General features: G+C 37.2%; 1 protein-coding gene across 1 annotated transcript in view; it reads right to left on the bottom strand.

The window, feature by feature from the left end:
* The window catches only part of RYR2 (ryanodine receptor 2), a 674,490-nt gene that overhangs the window by 193,880 nt on the left and 461,140 nt on the right, over positions 1-19,470 (bottom strand). Inside the window, exons 41-46 of the mRNA XM_077751737.1 lie at positions 13,312-13,417; positions 9,382-9,525; positions 6,272-6,545; positions 3,556-3,670; positions 2,074-2,206; positions 1,764-1,867 (exon numbers count right to left, since the gene is read on the bottom strand). Coding sequence (XP_077607863.1) covers positions 1,764-1,867; positions 2,074-2,206; positions 3,556-3,670; positions 6,272-6,545; positions 9,382-9,525; positions 13,312-13,417 — 876 coding nt within the window. The remainder of the gene's footprint in view (positions 1-1,763; positions 1,868-2,073; positions 2,207-3,555; positions 3,671-6,271; positions 6,546-9,381; positions 9,526-13,311; positions 13,418-19,470) is intronic.

Genomic DNA, 19,470 nt, shown 5'->3' with positions numbered 1-19,470 from the left:
AGATCATGACCTGAATCAACAGTCAGACGTTTAACCGACTGAGCCACCCAGGTGCCTCCATTTCTATTTCTAATGAGCATGTACCTGTGAGTGGGAAGAGGAGGTATATGTTTATGACAGGGATACATTTAATTTGTTAAGAAACTGTCAACCTGCTTTTCAAACTGACTCCACCATTTTCATCTCAACAGCAACAGATGAGAGTTCCAGTCACTCCCTATCTTCCACAATGCTTGGTATGGTTAACTTTTAAAATATTAGCCATTTTAATATGTGTGTAGATGAAAAGATTTTTAAAATATACATGAAAGAAAATGCTCCTGAGCTTAGTCAGAGAGGCAAAGCTTTGTGATCTGTGACTGGCAGATCTGTCAGAAGGTTTGGGGAAGAGCTCATTCTTTCATGCCTTCAACAGCTATGCATGGATGGTCTATCCAGGGCCAATGTTATTCTTGAAGACTGGGACAAAGTAGGGAACCACAGTGAAAAAAATGTCCTGATGTCACTGGCCTTATGCTATGGTAAAGAGTTGAGATTTTAAAACATGCAGATATATAGATTTTAGTAAAATATATTTGCTTTAAAATACGATTTTAGACTATATATATTAAACTATATTTATAGAAATATAATATGAAAATGTGTATTCATATCTATAATATACAAATTTTTTTTTTTTTTCAGAGAGAGAGCAGGGGAGAAGAGCAGAGGGAGAGGGAGGAAGAGAGAGAGAGAAAGAGACTCTTAAGCATTCTCCATGCTCAGTGTGGAGTCTAATATGGAACTCGATCTCATGACCCTGGGATCATGACCTAAGCTGAAATCAAGAGTTGGATGCTCAACCAACTGAGCCACCCAGATACCCCTACAAATATGTTTTTTTCAACTACTGAAAACAAAGCAGAAAAGACAAGAAAGGTAGCAGAGAAGAGGTTTCAATCTTAAATGACATGTGCTTGAAGAGCTAACAAAAAGGCGACTTGGAGCAATGACTTGAAGGGTGTCAGGAAAAGAGCCATGAAGACATGAGGCAGAAGAAGAGTGTAAATGGAGGGAACACCGAGCACACAGTCCTTGAGGCAGTAACATAGTGGGTGTGGCTGGATCAAACAGGAAAGATCAGGAGAATTGCAAGAAATGAAACAAGAGGGATATGTGAAATCAGATGAGTCAGAAGCTATTGCAATGTCTTTACTTGAAGTGAGCTAGGAAGTCTCTGGAAGAGTTGTGGACGGGGGATTTGTAAGATCCTTTTAGGAGGCTCACTCTGGCTGCTAAATAGGGGAGCAAGGGAGGGACTGGGGAGACTACTTAGAGTGCAATCACAATGATAACACGGGGGAAACTTATCTAAGTTCCAGCAAAATGTATGGCTTCAAGTGCTTAGTTAAGAGTGCAGGGTCCTAGTTAAGTCACTGATGCCTCTCCCTGGAATATATGTCTATATGATACAAAATGTACTTTGAGATGTTACAACCGCCTTGAAGAAATCAAAACTGTATGACTAAAACAAAAGTAACAACAGATACTTTTCTGATTCCCTCCTTTCCAGAGGAAAAAAAAGCATGTGATCAGAGGCAACACTTTATCTCAAATTTCTTCTTCTTTGTAATTTACAACTATATGTTAAATGTAATATACGTAACATGTTTACAACAGGCAATAGTTACAACTATATCAATATAATTATAACACTATTACAGTTATATTTAAATAATCTAAAACAAGCGTAACACACACACAGGGGTGGGTATGTTGCTTACCTTTTCCAAATCTGGCTCACGCAGAGCTAAGGCCAGTTCATTATTATCCATCACTGACGCAGCTGCTACATCCAGGGGTGTTGAACCTCTCATAGCTGGTGAGGCTGTTAATTCAAACAAAGTTGAGACAAAACCCAGATTGTGCAGCAAATATGAATGCTATATAAAAACATACTTTCCCTCAAAATTTAATTTCTGAGTACAACACATACTGTACTAATCTGAAATTAATTTGCATTAAAGTTTAATTTTTAAACGTAGTATATTCTTTATATCTTAAAGACTAAATAAAATCCGTAAATGTACTTACCAAGACCAACACTGCTGTTCTCCAATAAATAGCTGAGATGATCAAACATAGCTTTTTGATTCTGCCTACTTATACGACAGAAGTAACAAAGAAAACGGCAACAGTTGGCCACCATCTTGGGAAAAGTGATTTCCTACATAAAGAGCATTTAGTTAGTGGTGAGAGCCAAGAGTTTTCAGAAAATTGAGTTCAGAAGTTGAGATCCAATGACATTGTCAGTCCATGGGTGCCCATGTCTTCCAAGTCTTTGAGACTAAAGACCTTCAACTGTCTCAACCTCAACTCACCTAGTCCTTGAGCCATTGAAAAACAAGCCCAGCACCAATCTAGAAACTTGATTATCATCAATGAATTGATCTGGAACTAATCTACAGCCCTAAATCTACAAGCAGCACAAACCTGGGTTAGTAATTAGGCAGACTCAGTTGTGAATCCTGACTACCACTATTAGCTGTGCTTCCTGGGGACAGGATTCAGTCTCATTGATTCAGTTCTGTAAAACTGGATTACAGTGAATAGTAATACTTACTTTAGGTAAGAGAGGACAAGTTCAATGAGACCACTTGTGAGAAGTGCCACTGCTTGGAACCACAGAAGGGCATTCTTAATCGTAGGTGTTACTGTTGTTGGTTTTCAGTTTCCAGGATTCACACCATCCCTGATTGGGATAACTTGTCACTGTGATGAGCCCCTGACCAGAAAGCCTGCACACTAGATCCCATCAAACACATGTCTCTTGAGTGCCCAAACTTGTTCTAATATACCCCAGATGATCCTTGGAGTCCCTCCCTAACAGAATGTTTTATAAATATCTTTGTAAGTCTGTCTAACTGAACATGAGAATTATGAACTTCTTTCCATATTTTGAAGAATAAATCTTAAGATTTCCAAAAATACTGAAATATATTTTGCAAATCATAGGTCATGAAATTATACTGATTCATATGAAGTTGCCTGTGACATTACTCTGTTCATTTGGTTTCAAAGAATTTTATTTTAACTTTGAATCACTTAAAAATTTTACTTTATACTCTTTAAACAAATACTCCAGAATACCATATTGAAAACTTAGCCTGGATCCAGAATTTACTGTTGTCTAAATCAGGGGGAATGTCTGGTTCTGAAGAACATGTTTGTGTTTTGGACTTTTAATGTGATGGACATTAATTTATAATTCAGAATTTTAAAAAGTATAGCATTAACATTTAAAGTTTCTAAACAACCACGAAATGGGAAAGTTTAGGAGACAGCAAATTACACAGTGTAGGACAGAAACTGTTGCCAATATCAAAGGAAAAAAAATAACTAGTAGCATCTTCAATTCTCAATCTGTAAGGTTTTATTATGTATTTTTTTCAAAAGCTATTCTTTAAAAAAAAAAACTCCTCCTAAGGAGATTTAAGAAATCCTCATTAAAAATATTTAATGCATGCTCTCAGAGGTCATAGTTCTTGGCCTCCCAAGAATCACAGGTTTTCCTACCTTGGACTCTCCACCTCCAAGGACATTCACCATGACCTCCATCACTGTCTCGTGCATCCCAAGTGCCCTCATGAGATTAGGGTGCTGGTAAAACACCTTATTATTCATGATGTCCCTAGAAAGGACAATAGACGTATTGGGGGGGAAATTTTAAGGTCAGAGAAAATTTTAAATGACAATTTCTCTGAGGTCCTGATAAATCTTTGGGAAATAATTACTGGCATGAACAAAAAAATAAGGGCATTCATGATTAAAAGTTAGTAAAAGCAAAAGTTAAAAAGTACAATTGAGTTTTCCTCAAAAAATAATGATAGACTCTCAAAAACAGTATGCAAATTATGTATTCTTTTCCATTATAAGAAATGTACTAAATGTGTAAACATTCATCTATATGAAATATGCTTTTGGACAGTTATCATTCCTAATTTTATATATATCCAAATATCTCTCCAATCTTTTTTAGTAATGAAATAGGAGTCACTGTTATACCATGTTTCTATGAAAATTCCTATATAAATTGTTGATATACAAGCATTTCTGCTTTTCATATAGGTTATTTTTCACACTATAATATCTATGTTTAATAACATGAGTACTATTACATGTATGTTATCATTCTAGAGAAATGCTTTTTTAAAGGAAACATGCTCTCAAAGAGAAACTGAATACACATCAAGTCCACGTACAACTAATCGAAATCCAGCAAATTAAAATGGACATTCAATTAAAAAAAAAAAACAGCTGCAGATGATACCCAAAATGTTTCCTATTATCACTATTTCATTACATATTTTTATAATCTGTATGCAGTGGTATTCCTAAGGATATTAGTGTTTAGTAGTCATTAAAAATAAAGAACTCCTGATTTTTATTTGAACATGACAGGAGTGTTTTGTAGAAAAAAAACAAACAAACTCGTATTGATTTGACTTACGTTCTCTTTCCAGCTGCCCTTCCCCTACTTGTGTATTTATTTTTGAGAGAGACAGAATGTAAAGAAGGAGGGGCAGAAAGAGAGGGAGACACAGAATCTGAAGCAGGCTCTAAGCTCTGAGCTATCGGCACAGAGCTGGTGCGGGGCTCAAACTCACAAGCTGTGAGATCATGACCTGAGCTGAAGTTGGAAGCTTAATCAACTGAGCCACTCAGGCGCTCCTCCTTTTTTAAAATAATTTTTCTTTATTGTTTCATGTTTATTTATTTTTGAGAGAGAGAGCAAGAGAGAGAGGAAGATAGAGTGTAAGCAAGGGAGAGCAGAGGGAGACCTTTGAATCTTTTTCAAATTTTTGTGGACATTTTTCCATGATTTATTTTTGGAGAACTGATTTATCCTTTGTATTTTTACCATTTAAAAATATTTTTTTATGTTTTATTAATTTTTTGAGAGACAGAGTGCAAGTGGGGTAGGGCAAAGAGCAAATGAGACACAGAATGGGAAACAATCTCCGGGCTCTCAACTGTCAGCACAGAGGCCAATGTGGGGCTTGAACTCAATGAGCCGTGAGATCATGACCTGAGCTGAAGTTGGACACTTAACCGACTGAGCCACCCAGGCACCCCTACCATTTTAAATATAGGAACTTTATGTTCTCTTTCTGGCACTGTATTATATGAAGTTCTTGAAATAGGAGTTCTGACTCCACTAGTATTGTATCTGCTGGTCCTTGCTTATGGCGAATTGTTTCCTTATGTGCTTTGCAATTTTTGATTGTGAGTTAACCATTGGTTAAAGATTTTTCCTGCAAGATTTCATAATGATTTGAGGCCAATTTTTATGTTCTCAGTTTTGGGATCCTTATACTACACATGAGGTATAAATGTTAACCCCCAAATACACACAAAACACATGTATGATGTTGAACTCTGTCCCCATTCTTTTTTCTAAGCCCGGTAGATACAGACAAAATGCCTTATTATTTCCTGCTGGTGAGTGTGTGTCTCCCCACAAATTATGTGCTTTTATTAACCTGTATTTTTTTAATATGATTGCACATTACTGAAAAGTTAATTTAAAAAACCCTCTAAGATATGTGCTGCATCATTGCCACCTTAGCATCTAGTTGTAAAATTAGTCATTTTGCTAGTGAGCAACTCAGAAAAGCAATAATCTCATTTTACAGGTATTACAGGTATATCTCACAAATATCTCACAAATACTGCAGATTTGGTTCCACATCACCATAATAAAGCAAATCAAATAAATTTTTTGGTTTCCCAGTACATTCAACAATTATGTTTACAACATACTATAGTCAATTAAAAGTGTGATAGAATTATGTTTTAAAGAACAATGTATATATACCTTAATTAAAAAATACTTTATTGCTGAAGATACTAACATTTCCTGGGCTTTCAGGGAGTCATAACCACTGATCACAGGTCATGATAACAAATATAATAATAATAATAATGATGATAATAATAATAAAGTTTGAAATATTGTGAGAATTGCCAAAACGTGACACAGAGACACAAAGTGAGCAAATGATGTTAAAAAAAAAAATGATGCCGAAAGACTTGCTCAATGCAAGGTACTCATAAACTCTCCATTTGTAAAAAACACTATCTGCCAAGTGCAATAAAGCAAGGCACAATAAAATATGGCATGCCTGTAATCTAAGCGGTGTATCTGTATTAATACATGTACGGTGACCTACATGGATAAATAATTAGAAAGAAGACATAAGACAGAGGTTGTAATAGTTAAATAAATTACCCTAATCCACGAATCATAAGCTTCTCTTCTTCTTTGCCCATTCTTACACTCAGCAGAGAACGAATCTGACCAAGAGATGCCAGCAGGTTGATGGTATCCTCCACGGAGACACCATTTATAGTGTAGGTCTTTGGCAGAGCCCGGACCAGACCCCCAATGCCATCATACTGTCGATGGAGCAACACAAACATGGCCCTCACCAGTTCAGGGTCTTCAATGACAGACTCTTGCGCCCATCGGACCATGGTCTCAGAAATCAACTGCTGAAGAGTGGCTGCATAGTTTGCGGATATTTTTAAAAAGGAAAAACAAATGAGAGAAGACAAATAAGTAGGGCACTTTAGCCGTACCTCTCATGGCTCCAACCTAATAACAGCAATGGAAAGGCTAGGAACATTTTTTGAAGAAAAACTTCATTTAAACATTATATACACACACACACACACACACATACGTATACATGTGTCAATAAAAATGAATTATGAACATGCAAAGGCAAAACCACACAAGCTTTTCCTTAACAATCATTCTTAAAGAAGTTAAGCTGTTTCAGAATTATAGCCACTTTTTCAAAACTACTGTTGGCAATCCACAGGACAGTCAATATGAGTTGTTCTGTCACTTCCACTTTTATTTTCTTTGTTCCATTATTTTTCTCCCAGAAGATGTGACAACATCCATCCTTATTAAAATCAGTAATGGGCACTCAAGGAACTATCTATTTTTCTGTCTCCTCATTTGAGCCATTTGCAATAGTGACCCCTTTTAATTATATTTTTATTCTAATGTGGATCCCTAATTGACCTAATTGCCAGTTAAACTGTCTTTGAATGGATGTGACTGTACAATTGTACTTAAGTGAAAAGTTATTCTAATGTAGATTATTTGCAATGTAACATCAGTGAGGTACAGATAAAAGCAAGAGAACTTCCAAACCTCCTAAAAATAAATAATAAAAATATCAAAGCTAAGTAGAAAGATGTGACCAACTTATACACAAGGAGGTACTCAATTCCTATTATCAACACACTGGCAGATTTTCAAAAGAAGCTGTTTTACCTACTTTAATCTACAAGTGATTTAAGGAAAAACAAAAACTACCAATTTTAACCAAACATGAAATGCAGATAAAAAGCCAGTATACTTCCACATGTCTCAAAACCAGGCTGATATTCTTAGTACATCAGAACCATAAACCAGATAAGAACAAAAAGCATTTCATAGGAAACCTTGAACTCTTATTTGGAAGATGTTATTCAGATTTGTTTGTGACACTGAAAAGTTCATTTAGAAGTAACTGTAGGGGCGCCTGGGTGGCTCAGTAGGTTAAGCGTCCGGTTTCGGCTCAGATCATGATCTCACTGTTTGTGGGTTCGAGCCCCGCGTTGGGCTCTGTGCTGACAGCCAGCTCAGAGCCTGGAGCCTGTTTCTGATTCTGTGTCTCCCTCTCTCTCTGACCCTCCCCTGCTCGCTCCTGCTCTCTCTCTCTCAGAAATAAAAATAAATAAATAAATAAAAATAAATAAAGAAGTAACTGTATGGACAGAACTAAAATCTTTCATGAGTTTATTTTTCTTCTTTCAGTAAAAGCTACTCATAAACCAGTGCTGCCTCATAGAATGAAGAGACACTTTGATGTGAGGTAGAGAGTAAGATGGATCTCACCAACCTGCTACTAAAACCCCTCCTGGGTGAGTGCCATGTCTGACGCTCATATCCCTGGTGTGCTTATTCATTTTCTGAGTGTCAGCTATTAATCTTCAGTTAAATAGGTTAAAAATAAACCAGATGCTGCGAGGATGTGGAGAAACAGGCACCCTCCTACACTGTTGGTGGGAATGTAAACTGGTGCAGCCCCTCTGGAAAACAGTGTGGAGGTTCCTCAGGAAACTAACAATAGAACTCCCGTATGACCCAGCAATAGCACTGCTAGGAATTTACCCAAGGGATACAGAAATGCTGAGGCATAGGAGCACATGTACCCCAATGTTCATAGCAGCACTCTCCACAATAGCTAAAACATGGAAAGAGCCTAAGTGTCCATCAACAGATGAATGGATCAAGAAGATGTGGTTTATCTATACCATGGAATACTACATGGCAATGAGAAACAATGAAATCTGGCCATGTGTAGCCACATGGATGGACCTTGAGGGTGTTATGCTGAGCGAAATAAGTCAGGCAGAGAAGGACAAATATCATATGTTTGCACGTATAGGAGGATTAGGAGGAACTTGACGGAGGAACAAGGGGGAGAAGAAGGGCGGAAATGGTGGGGGAAAGGGAGAGAAGCAAACCATGAGAGACTCTTGAATGCTGACAAAAACTGAGGACTGATGGATGTGGGGGGAGGGGGGGATGGGCATGGAGGAGGACACTTGTGGGGATGAGCACTGAGTGTTATGTGGAAACTAATTTGACAATAAACTATTAAAAAAAAAAAAAAAAACCAGAAATGCATAACGGTTCAGAAAATATCACAGAACCAAAATATAGTTACAGATACTATTTAAACTTTAAGAAAAAAAAGTTTAATTTGGTGCAAGAATGTTTGGAAGTCAATAGCATAATATTTAGATTTGGAAGCTAAATTTCCCCTTTGTATGTTCTCTTAATAGTCCCTGATCAAATACCTAAATTTTTGTTCCTCTAGGAAGGGTATCCATCATTATAATACTGCTAACTCTCCATGTGTTCCTACAAATACAGTCTGATGCTCCTATCTACTTCTGGCAGCCACAGATATTTACTTAAGAATCTGATTCTTAGGGGCGCCGGGGTGGCTCAATAGGTTAAGCGTCTGACTTCAGCTCAGGTCATGATCTCACAGTTCATGAGTTTGAACCCCACAATGGGTTTTCTGCGGTCAGCACGGAACTTGGAGCCTGCTTCAGATCCTCTGTCCCTCCCTCCCCGCTCCTCCACTCCCCTCCCTTTCCCTGCTGGCTCTCTTTCTCTCTCCAAATAAATAAACTTTAAGAAAAAGAATCTGATTCTGTGAAGCTGCAAACTCAATTTTCTCACTGGCTCATCTAGTATGATGTTAGCTCAAAGGATGAATGAATGTCAGCAGCTGGGTTGCTTCACCAGTGCCCTTCCATACTGCTTACAGGACTTCTTGGAGTCACTCTCAACTGGCTTTTCGGCTTGTTTCTTCTTCAGGTATGTCACCTTTTCTACCAAGGACAGCAGGCGTCCTCTAATTGTTAGGTCACTGTTTCCATCAAGAGACCCATCTTCATCCAGCTCAATTCCTAGCATGAGAAAAGCAAAAAGAGGAAAAGAAAAATGTGTTTGAAAGAAATACATTTAGGAGGAATAACACTCTGGTTTTGCAACTTCTCCATGCATAGCTTAAAGCAATGCCATCATGTCCAGAATACGTGACAACACAGAATTAAGCACTCTTGTTCACTAGCTCTCAGGTAAAATCCACCCAGTGGCATCTTGTCCTCCTTCTTTTTCCCTTGTTTCGATGGGTCCAGGGCTATTAGTGGCAGAGACAAAATATAAAAATGAGGCAGAGAGCAAAAAGGCACTCTTAAGAGTCCAGATCAATTCTGCTATGTGGTCTGGCCTTGAGGCTGACCCTCAGGCATGTCTGACTTCAGGTGCTATCTGTATAGACTCACAGCTTTGCCCTGCCAACAAACCTCCTGGACTGTAAGCCACATCAATTGCCTTGAAAAATCACACTGGTATTTTAATAAATTGAGAGAAGAAATGGTAGACAAAACTTGGTATCCTAAACTAGAGGATGCTTCATGTTTCAAGCAATAATCCTACCATTTTAGAGCACCCCTTTATTCATAACAGATACAGTATAACTTTTCTGGCACTCATTTAGTGGTTCTTCATTCATAAGCTGAACTAATATGCAAGGCGATGCTTGTATTCTCTTCACTAAATTAAAATAAAAATAATGCCACTGGTGCTATACATCACTTAAGAAATGACTAATTCATTTTGTTTCACTGGGATGCTTTGTCCATATCACTGCCTAAAGGGAAAAAGCACCACACATTGAGAATATCAAATTAATTCCATTTTAAAAGTTCTTAGAATGAAAGGTGGGGAAAGCTCACTTAATAGATTTGGGCTATTGACCTATAACTTAACAAAGGATTTCCTAAAGCATTAACTAATTTCAGAAAATATGTGCCACATTTTCTAGGCCAGTCCTAAAAAGTGCCCTACAACTGGCTTAAATATAACTATTTGTGACCAAATGTCCTTAGACTAAACCAATCAATCATCTCTCTGTCAGAAGCATATGGTTATGCATCCCATTCAAAAAAGGAGTTTGACAAGGAAATAGTAATCATTAAAACTAATAAACAGAAATCCTAGAGTTGGGAAATACAATAACTGAAGAAATCGACCAAGAGATTCAAAAGTAGATTCAACATGTACAAGAATCAACAACCTAAAGAACAGGTCAATGGAAATCATGCAGTCTGAAGAAAGCCTATGAGATTTATGGGACAACATGGAAAGAAACAATATTCATATTGTGGGAATTCCAAAACGATTAAAAAAGAGACATAAAGTATATTTAAATACTGGCTAAAATCTTCTCAAATCTGGGGAGAGAAATGGACATGCAGATCCATGTGGTCCAAAAGACCCCAAAGGTGTTGAACCTGAAGGAGGAGACACATTATGATTAAAATGTTAAAAATCAAAGGCAAAAAAAATTTTTTTAAAGCAATAAAAGAAAGAAGTTATACAAAAAGGATAGCCCATAAGAACACTGGCAAATTTCTCATCAGAAACTTTTCAGGATAGGAGAGAATGGGACCATATATTCAAAATACTGGAAGAAAATAACTGTTGACCAAGAATTCTATACCCAGCAAAACTGTCCTTCAGAAAAAGAAGAGGGACAGAGACTTTCCTCAGCAAACAAGAGCTAAGGATGTTCCTCACCACCAAATCTGCTTTATAGGGAATGTCAGAGGGAGTACTTTAAATGGAAGTCAAAACACTCTAAGATAATAAAAACACAAAAAGATAGCATAAATCTCAGCAGAAATGGTAAACATAAAATCAAAGTTAGATTCTACAATATTGTGATAGTGGTGCATAACTCATGATTCTCCTTTAAAACCTTTTTGTTAGTGAGTTTAAATAGGTTGATATAACTTTAGGATATTGTATGTAAACCTCATGTTAACCCCAAGGGAAAATTTTTAGTAATTATAAAAAGAACAAAAGAAAAAAGTTAAAGCATACTCATAACAAAAGATATCAACACAAATACACAAAATATAGCAGGATTAAAAAAAATGAAAAGTTGATCTTTAAAACCAAAAAAAAAATGAAATAGTAAGTCTTTATTTACCAATATAATTACTTTAAATGTAAATGGATAAAATTCTCCAACCAAAGACACAGAATAGCTGAATAAAAATAAAGAATAAAAACAAAAATAAGATCTAACCATATGCTGCCATAAGAGATTCACTTTAGCCTTAAAAACAAAGACCGAGAGTGAAGGGATGAAGAATACGTGGTCTACTGTTAGTTGACAAGGGGGCCAAGAATATCCAATGGAGGAAAGACAGTCTTCAGTAAATGGTGGTGGGAAAATCAGATATTCACATTTAAAAGAATGAAACTGAACCCATAACTTAACCACTCATAAAAATTAATGTATGACCTCAAATCAGGAAATTCCTAGGGAAAAAAACATAGCCACAAAACTCCTTGATATGGGTCTTGGTAATGATTTTTTGGATAGAACACCTAAACCACAAGCAAAAATATCAGAAATAAACATATGGGACTACATCAAGTTAAACAGCTTCCATAGCAACCAAAAGAAACCACCAACAAAGTGAAAAGAAAACCTACAGAATGGGAAAAAAATGTTTTCAAACTCTATATATGATAAGGAGTTGATATCCAAAACATATAAAAAACTTCTATAACTCAATAGCAAAAAAATTTTAAAAAGGAAAGAAAAGAAAGAACTCAATTAAAAAATGGACAAAAGACTTGGACATTTCTTCAACTCCGAGAAAGACATATGAAAGGGCAAATGGTACATGAAGAGATGCTCAACATCGCTGGTCATTAGAGCAAAGTAAATCAAAACCATTATCAGGTATCACCTCACGCCTATTAGAATGGCCATCATTGAAAAGGCAAAAGATTAACAGAATGCTGTTGAGCATGTGGAGAATGGGACACCTTGCGCACTGCTGATGGAACTGTAAACTGGTATAACTACTGTAGAAAACAGTATAGAGGATCCTCAAAAAATGTTAAAACTGATCCTGTAATCCACTTCTTGGGACATTTCCAAAGGAAACAAAAACACTACTTTGAAAAGGGAATCTGCACCTCCATGTTCATAAGAGCATTATTTATGATAGCCAAGAAATCGAAACAATGTAAGTGTCCACTGGCAAATGAATGGATAAAGAAGTTGTGGTAAATACATACAATGGAACATTATTTAGCCAGAAAACCAGGAAATCCTGCCATCTGTGACAACACAGACAGGACCTGAAGGCATTATGCTAAGAGGAGAAAGCCAGACAGAAAAAGAAATACTGTATGATCTCACTTACATTTAAAACCTAAAAACCAAACCAAACAAACAAACAACAAACTCAGAAAAAGAGAGCAGACTTGTTATCAGAAGTGGGGAGTGGGGAGAGAGGAAATAAAAGAAAGTGGTCAAAAGGTACAAACTCCCAGTTATAGGTTAAATAAGTACTAGGATGCAACGTACGGCACGTGACTATAGCTAATGCTGCTGTATGATAGACAGGAAAGTTGTTAAGAGGGTAAATCCTAATAGTCTTCATCACAAGGCAAAACATTTTCTCCTTTACTCTTCTTTCTAAAATTTTAATGCGTGTATATGAGAAGATGGATGTTTAGCAGGAACTGTTACAGCAATCATTTCATAAGATATGCAAATCAAACCATCACACTGTACACCCTAAACTTATACACTGGTGCTATGTCAATTATTAATCAATCAATCAATAACATTTAAAAAGAGTTATAACTCAAGAAGACATTACCACAATGTGTCATCAAATCCTCGTGAAAATCTAAGAGTTGGTCTTGGATTTCTTCAGGACATGGACATTCACTTTTGTCATCCTTAAAATTGAGAAGCATATTGATCTGACAGTTTGGAAAAACAAGAAAGAGGAAGAACAAAGAGCAAAAGAAAAGTGAAATCAGGAATGACACAGCAAAGAAGATTATAAAAACCAAAGATGTTCAAATCTTTGAATATTCATAAACTACAGCCCAACAGACGAAAAATCATTATCACGCAATACAACAAATACCACAAAATAAATAGAACTATTCAAAGCCTAGCTTGCTGCAACATAGTTATATAATTTGCTTCCTCTTTCTCAAATCCACAATATGTCAGACCCTTGTATAATTAGGGTTCTTAAATCAATGAAATCTAAATGTATTTTCAAAAAGATTTTATTATGCTTCTCCTAGATTTCCTTTTTTCTAGCTAATTTCTAAACTTTATTGAAAATTTTAAAGAATTCTTTTTGAGAAGGATATAGTTGTAAAGGCAAAGAAAACTTGTAAATATGATACAAAAGTAATATAATAGATAACTTGCTTTTTACTAACACTAATAGTTCAATTAACCAAACTCAAGAAATAACCCTCAACTGGTTTTAGCTTTAGACATAAAAATTCATTCTTCTGAATGAAAAAAAGAAAGGAATGATGCTGTTTCATAAATTCCCCTAAGGAAACAACTCTAAGTTTTCTTTCTACAAGTTTTACACGAATTTTTTGTTTAATTTTTATTTTGAGATAACTGTAGATTCCTATGCTATTGTAAGAAATAACACAGAGATACCACATATCCTTTACCCAATTCCCCCAAAGGTAACATCTTACAAAACAGCAGTACAGTATCACAGCCAGGAGACTGACACTGATGGCCAAAACAGAGAACAATTCTAACACCTCAAGGATCCTTCATGTTATGCCATTATAACCACATCCACTTCTTCCTGTCTGCCCCTCATCCCTTATTCCTGTCATCACTGACTGTTGTCCATTCCTGTATTATTGTCAGTTTAAGAATGTTAAACTAAACATTCTTAAATGGAATCTTACAGTATGCAGGCATACATTCTGTGTGGTCCTTCTGATGTCCACAGGGTCTACAGTGACAACTCATTTCATTCCTGAGAACGTGTGTCTTCTTTTACCCACGCCTTTCTTTTCAGTATTTCATAGATTTTGTTGACATTTTTAAATAACCAGTTTTTGGATTCGTTAATTTTTTTTTCAATTGTTGTCCTGTTTTCAGTTACATTGATTTCTACCTTTATCTATATTATTGCTTTCCTTCTGCTTGCTTTGGGTTTATTTCACTCTTTTTTCTTAAATTTGTTAATGTTTGTTTATTTTTGAGAGAGTGTTGGAGGAAGGGCAAACAGAGAGGGAGACCCAAAATCTGAAGCAGCCTCCAGGTTCTGAGCTGTCAGCACAGAGCCCAAAGCGGGGCTCAAACTCACAAACCACAAGACCGTGATCTGAGCCAAAGTCGGACGCTTAACCGACTGAGATATACAGGCGACCCTACTCTTCTTTTTCTAAATGGTTGTGATGTCAGCTTAGATTACTGAGTGTTTTACTCTTTTTACATGTAATATTTAATGTTATAAGTTATACTCTCAGGACTGTGTTAGCTGTTCCCACAAATTTTGATATGTGATTTTCATTTTTTTTCAGTTCAATGATTTAAAAAAATTTTTAATGCTTTATTATTTATTTTAGAAAGAGAAAAAGGCAGAGTGCAAGCAGGGGAGGGCCAGAGAGAGAGAGGGAGACACAGAATCCTAAGCAGGCTCCAGGCTCTGAGCTGTCAGCACAGAGACCAACACAGGGCTCGAACTCGTGAACTGTGAGATCATGACCTGAGCTGAAATCAGATACTTAACCAACTAAGCCACCCAGGAGCCTCTCAGTTCAGTAATTTTTAAATCTCCCTTGAGACTTCCTCCTCATACTGTGACTTATTTAGAACTCTTGTTGTTGAGTTTCCAAATATTCGGAGATTTTCCCGTTTTCTTTCTTTTATTGATTTCTAAGCTGACTCTACTGTGGTCAGAAAAAGGCTTCTGTATAAAAAAAATTAAATGCTTTTAAATCCGTGTAGGCTGTTTCATGGCCCAGAATACAGTCCATCTTTGAGAATGTTTCATGGACACTTCAAAAAAAAATGTATTATGTTGTCAGGCGGAGTGTTCTACAAATATCCAAAGGAGTTAGGTGACGACAGGGTCACATTTTCTTATATTCTTGCTGACTTTTGTCTAGCTTTTGTATCAACTACTGACAGCAGGGTGCTAAGGTCTCCAACTATCACTGTGTATTTATCTACTTCGCCTTTCGGTTCAGTGTGGACTTCACATATTTTTTGGCTCTACGTAGTTAGTACTTGTGCAATTGCCTTCTCAGTAGGTTGTTCTTGTATCATTATATAATGTTCCTGTCTGCCTCTGGTAATTTCTTTACTCTGATGGAGTCCCTCTTACTTTCTTTCAATGTTTCATAATATATCCTTTTTTCAACCTTTCACTTTAAATCTATCTATATCATTCTATTTGATGTAAGTTTCTCCTAGAAACATCTCGTCAGAGAAACATCTCATAGATGTAACCTAACAGCAGATGCTTAGGCCAAGTTTTATATAATGCACTTGGCCAATCTCTCTTAATTGAAGTAGTGACATTGTTTGTATTCAAGACTTTATTGATATGTTATGACTTAAGTCTGTAATTTCAAGGTTTTTGTTTGTTCTGCTTTATTCTTCCCAATTTGCTGTGGGTTCCTTGAACTATTTTTAGGATCTTATTTTGAATTATCCCTGGCATATTTTTTTTTTAGTATATCTCTATGCATAACTTTTTTTAGTGGTTGCTCTGGGTATTATAATATATGTACATAATTCACCACAGCTTACTGGCATCGACATTTTACCAGTTTGAAGCACAGAAAACTCATTTCCCTTTTATATCCCTCATCTTTCTTCATTTAAAATACAAATGTCTTAAATATTACTTATAAATACATCTAGAACACATCAGAGAGCTTTATTGTCTTTGCTTCAATCATCAAATATAATTTAGAAAACTCAAAAGGAAGGGCGCCTAGGTGGCTCAATTGGTTAAGTGTCCGACTTTTGGTTTCGGCTCAGGTCATGATCTCACAGTTTGCGAGTTTGAGCCCCACATCAGGCTCTCCACTGTCAGCACAGAACCTGCTTCATTCAGATCCTTTGTCTCCCTCTCGCTCCCTCTCTCTCTCTCTCTCAAAAATAAACATGAAAAAAAACCAACAGAACTTGTGTGTGCCTGAGTGGCTCAGTCAGTTAAGCCTCTGACTTCAGCTCAGGTCATGATCTCACAGTTCTGAAATTCGAACCCGGTGTCAGGTTCTGTGTTGACAACTCAGAGCCTGGAGCCTGCTTCAGATCCTGTCTCCCTCTCTCTGTCCCTCCCACATTCATGTCTGTCAGTCTGTTCCTCTCTCTTTCAAAAAATAAACATTAATAAAAATTAAAAAAAAGAGAACTCAAAAGGAAAAGATACGTTGTATTTATTCATATTATAACAGCTTCCATTTTTCTTTCCTCTTTTCTGATTTTTCAAATTTTCTTCTATTGTCATTTTTTCTCCATTTAAAGGACTTCATTTAGGCTTTCTTTCAGGGTGGGTCTGCTGTAGTCTAAAATCTCATTATTTCCCTACATTTGGAAAGGTCTTGATTTTCCCTGCATTCCTGAAGAATATTTTCACTGCCTATAGAGTTCTGGGTTTTCAGCCTTTTTTTTTTTTCCCCAGTTGAAATCCAGTGTGCCGCCTCTGTCTGGCCTCCATGATTTCCGATCTGAAATATTGGTCACTCACATTATTTTTTCCTTCTAGGTGTCATTTCTTTCTCACTGCTTTTTCTGTGCCTCTAGTTTTCAGAAGTTGGACTACGATGTGTCTTGTTTTAGATTTCTGGTTAGGGTATTCTGTTTAGGGTTTATTCAGCTTCTTGAGTCTCTCTCTCTCTCTCTTACTCTTTTTATAAGTTTATTTCTTTATTTTTGAGAGAGACAAAGAGTGGGGCGGGGAGGAGCAGAGAGAGATGGAGACAGAGAATCCCAAACAGGTTCTGTGCTGACAGCACAGAGCCGGACTTAAGGCTTGAACTCACAAACTGTGAAATCATGACCTGAGCTGAAAACAAAGAGTCAGATGCTTAACCAACTGAGCCATCAAGGTGCCCCTTGGGTTTCTTTCTTTATATCTTTTGCCAAACTTGAAAAGTCTCAACTGTTATTTTTTTCCAAGTTTTTTTTTTTTCAGTTCCCCCTCTTTCTCCTGTTCCTGAGACCCCAGTGTCACAAATGTTTGATGTTTTGTTATATTTGCACTGGTTCCTGAGGCTTTATTTTCTTTTCCAGTTTATTTTCTGTTCTTCAGACTGGGTAATTCTAATTATTCTCTCTTTAGTTGGATGATTCTTTTCTCTGTCTCCTTTGTGCTGTTTGGTCCATCCATTGAAGGTTTCTTTATTTTGGTTATTTTTCAGCTCTAATACTTCCCTTTGGTTCTTCTATCTTTATTTCTTAGTAAAGACTTGTTTTTCCCACTTGGAAAGCTTTGTCAGACAAATTGAATATCTTCATCCTCTCCGAGTTGGTATCTAGTGATTGTCTTTTTTCATTCAAGTTTTTCCTGATTCTTGGTATGATGCGTGATTTTTTTAAAACTGAAATCTGAGGATTTTAGTACTATGAGACTTCTAGATCTTAAATTTCTGGCTTCTTCTGACACTAGCTTGCAGGAGAAGAGTTTCACCTGCCTTGTTCCTTGTTCCTTCCAGCTGGGAGCAGAAGCCCATTTCCCTACTCTGCCTCTCCAGGCACTCGAGAGAGGAAGATCTTGTTCCCTAGACCTGTGCTCCTACAACCCTGGCTGGAAAGGGCAAGGGTGCCTTGGTACTTCTCCCTCTCTGGCCTCTCCTGACACTTCAGAAGACGCAGCCCTCATTACCACTCAGCAGGGAAAAAGTCCCAGGTCCCCAGGGTTCCTGCTGGGGCACCTCATTACAGCCTGATGAGGGGAGCAGGCTAGGCTCCCCACTCAGTCTTTGTTGGGCGGGGTGGGGGTGTGGCACAGCCTGGACTAGTGTTGGTGGATGTAGTGCGGTTAGTACCTAAAAGCTTTCAGTTTTGCTGGAGAGACGGTTTCCTTGGTCTTCTGGCTAGACAAAGGCGGCTTTTGTTGGAGTTTTTCCTGTTGGTGCCCATCAGCCTTTCTGGGTTGCCAGCTTCTTTAGCTCCAAGTCTGGGAAAGATGAGGCAAAAAGAAAACCCAGGGGACTCACCACCATGTTGTTCCTCAAGTCCCAAGTTCCATAGCCAGTCTCCTTTCTTCTATCTTTCAGAGTCTTCATATGTTGTCTTTCATGTAACTTCCAGCATGACCGTTGTACTTAGAAGGAAGAATGGGGAAAGGGACATGTACTCCATTTTTCTAGAAGCAGGAGCCTCCAAATGCCAGTTTAACAAATGGAGTTAATTTGGGAGAGCCTAGACTTGTTTTCTGCTCAATAAATGCTGTTCATGGCAATAAAGAAAATTCCATATCCCTTCCCTTAAAGAAACTGCATTATGGTGAGAAAACATAAATTCTGCAATTAGTCTATAAACATTTTCATTTAGAAATATCTTGATATACAGGGAAAAGGCCAGGGTAAGATAACGAAGATGAGATCTGTCAGTTGTACATTTTCACCACTATCTTGATTATTTCTCACAGTATGCATTCCATCCGGATGTAGATTCTAGAACAGCTAGTTGTTTTAGTTTGGGCATGTGCCCTTGATTCTGCTGTACTGTAGGGAGATCTGGGTTTGGATACCACAAACAGGTCATCAATCTCCTAGCAAGCCTGGCAGCAGTGACATTTGGTCTTTTAGGAGGGATCAAATGGAAACTACCTGACACTGAGTCACAGAAGTAAAGAGTTCCTTTTCACTGGGGTGGTGCCGTGTTAGCCAAAGAAGATCCACTTGTGGCTGAATATTGTTTCTTTTTTTAAATTAATTTTTTAATATTTATTTTTGAGAGAGAGAGAGAGAAAGGGAGAGAGAGAGAGCAGGAGAGGGTCAGAGAGAGAGGGAGACAGAAT

The sequence above is a fragment of the Crocuta crocuta genome, unplaced genomic scaffold (genome assembly GCF_008692635.1).
Source record: "Crocuta crocuta isolate KB4526 unplaced genomic scaffold, BGI_CrCroc_1.0 scaffold59-1, whole genome shotgun sequence".
NCBI classification, from domain to species: domain Eukaryota; kingdom Metazoa; phylum Chordata; class Mammalia; order Carnivora; family Hyaenidae; genus Crocuta; species Crocuta crocuta.
This window is presented reverse-complemented; position numbering and strand designations above follow the sequence as displayed.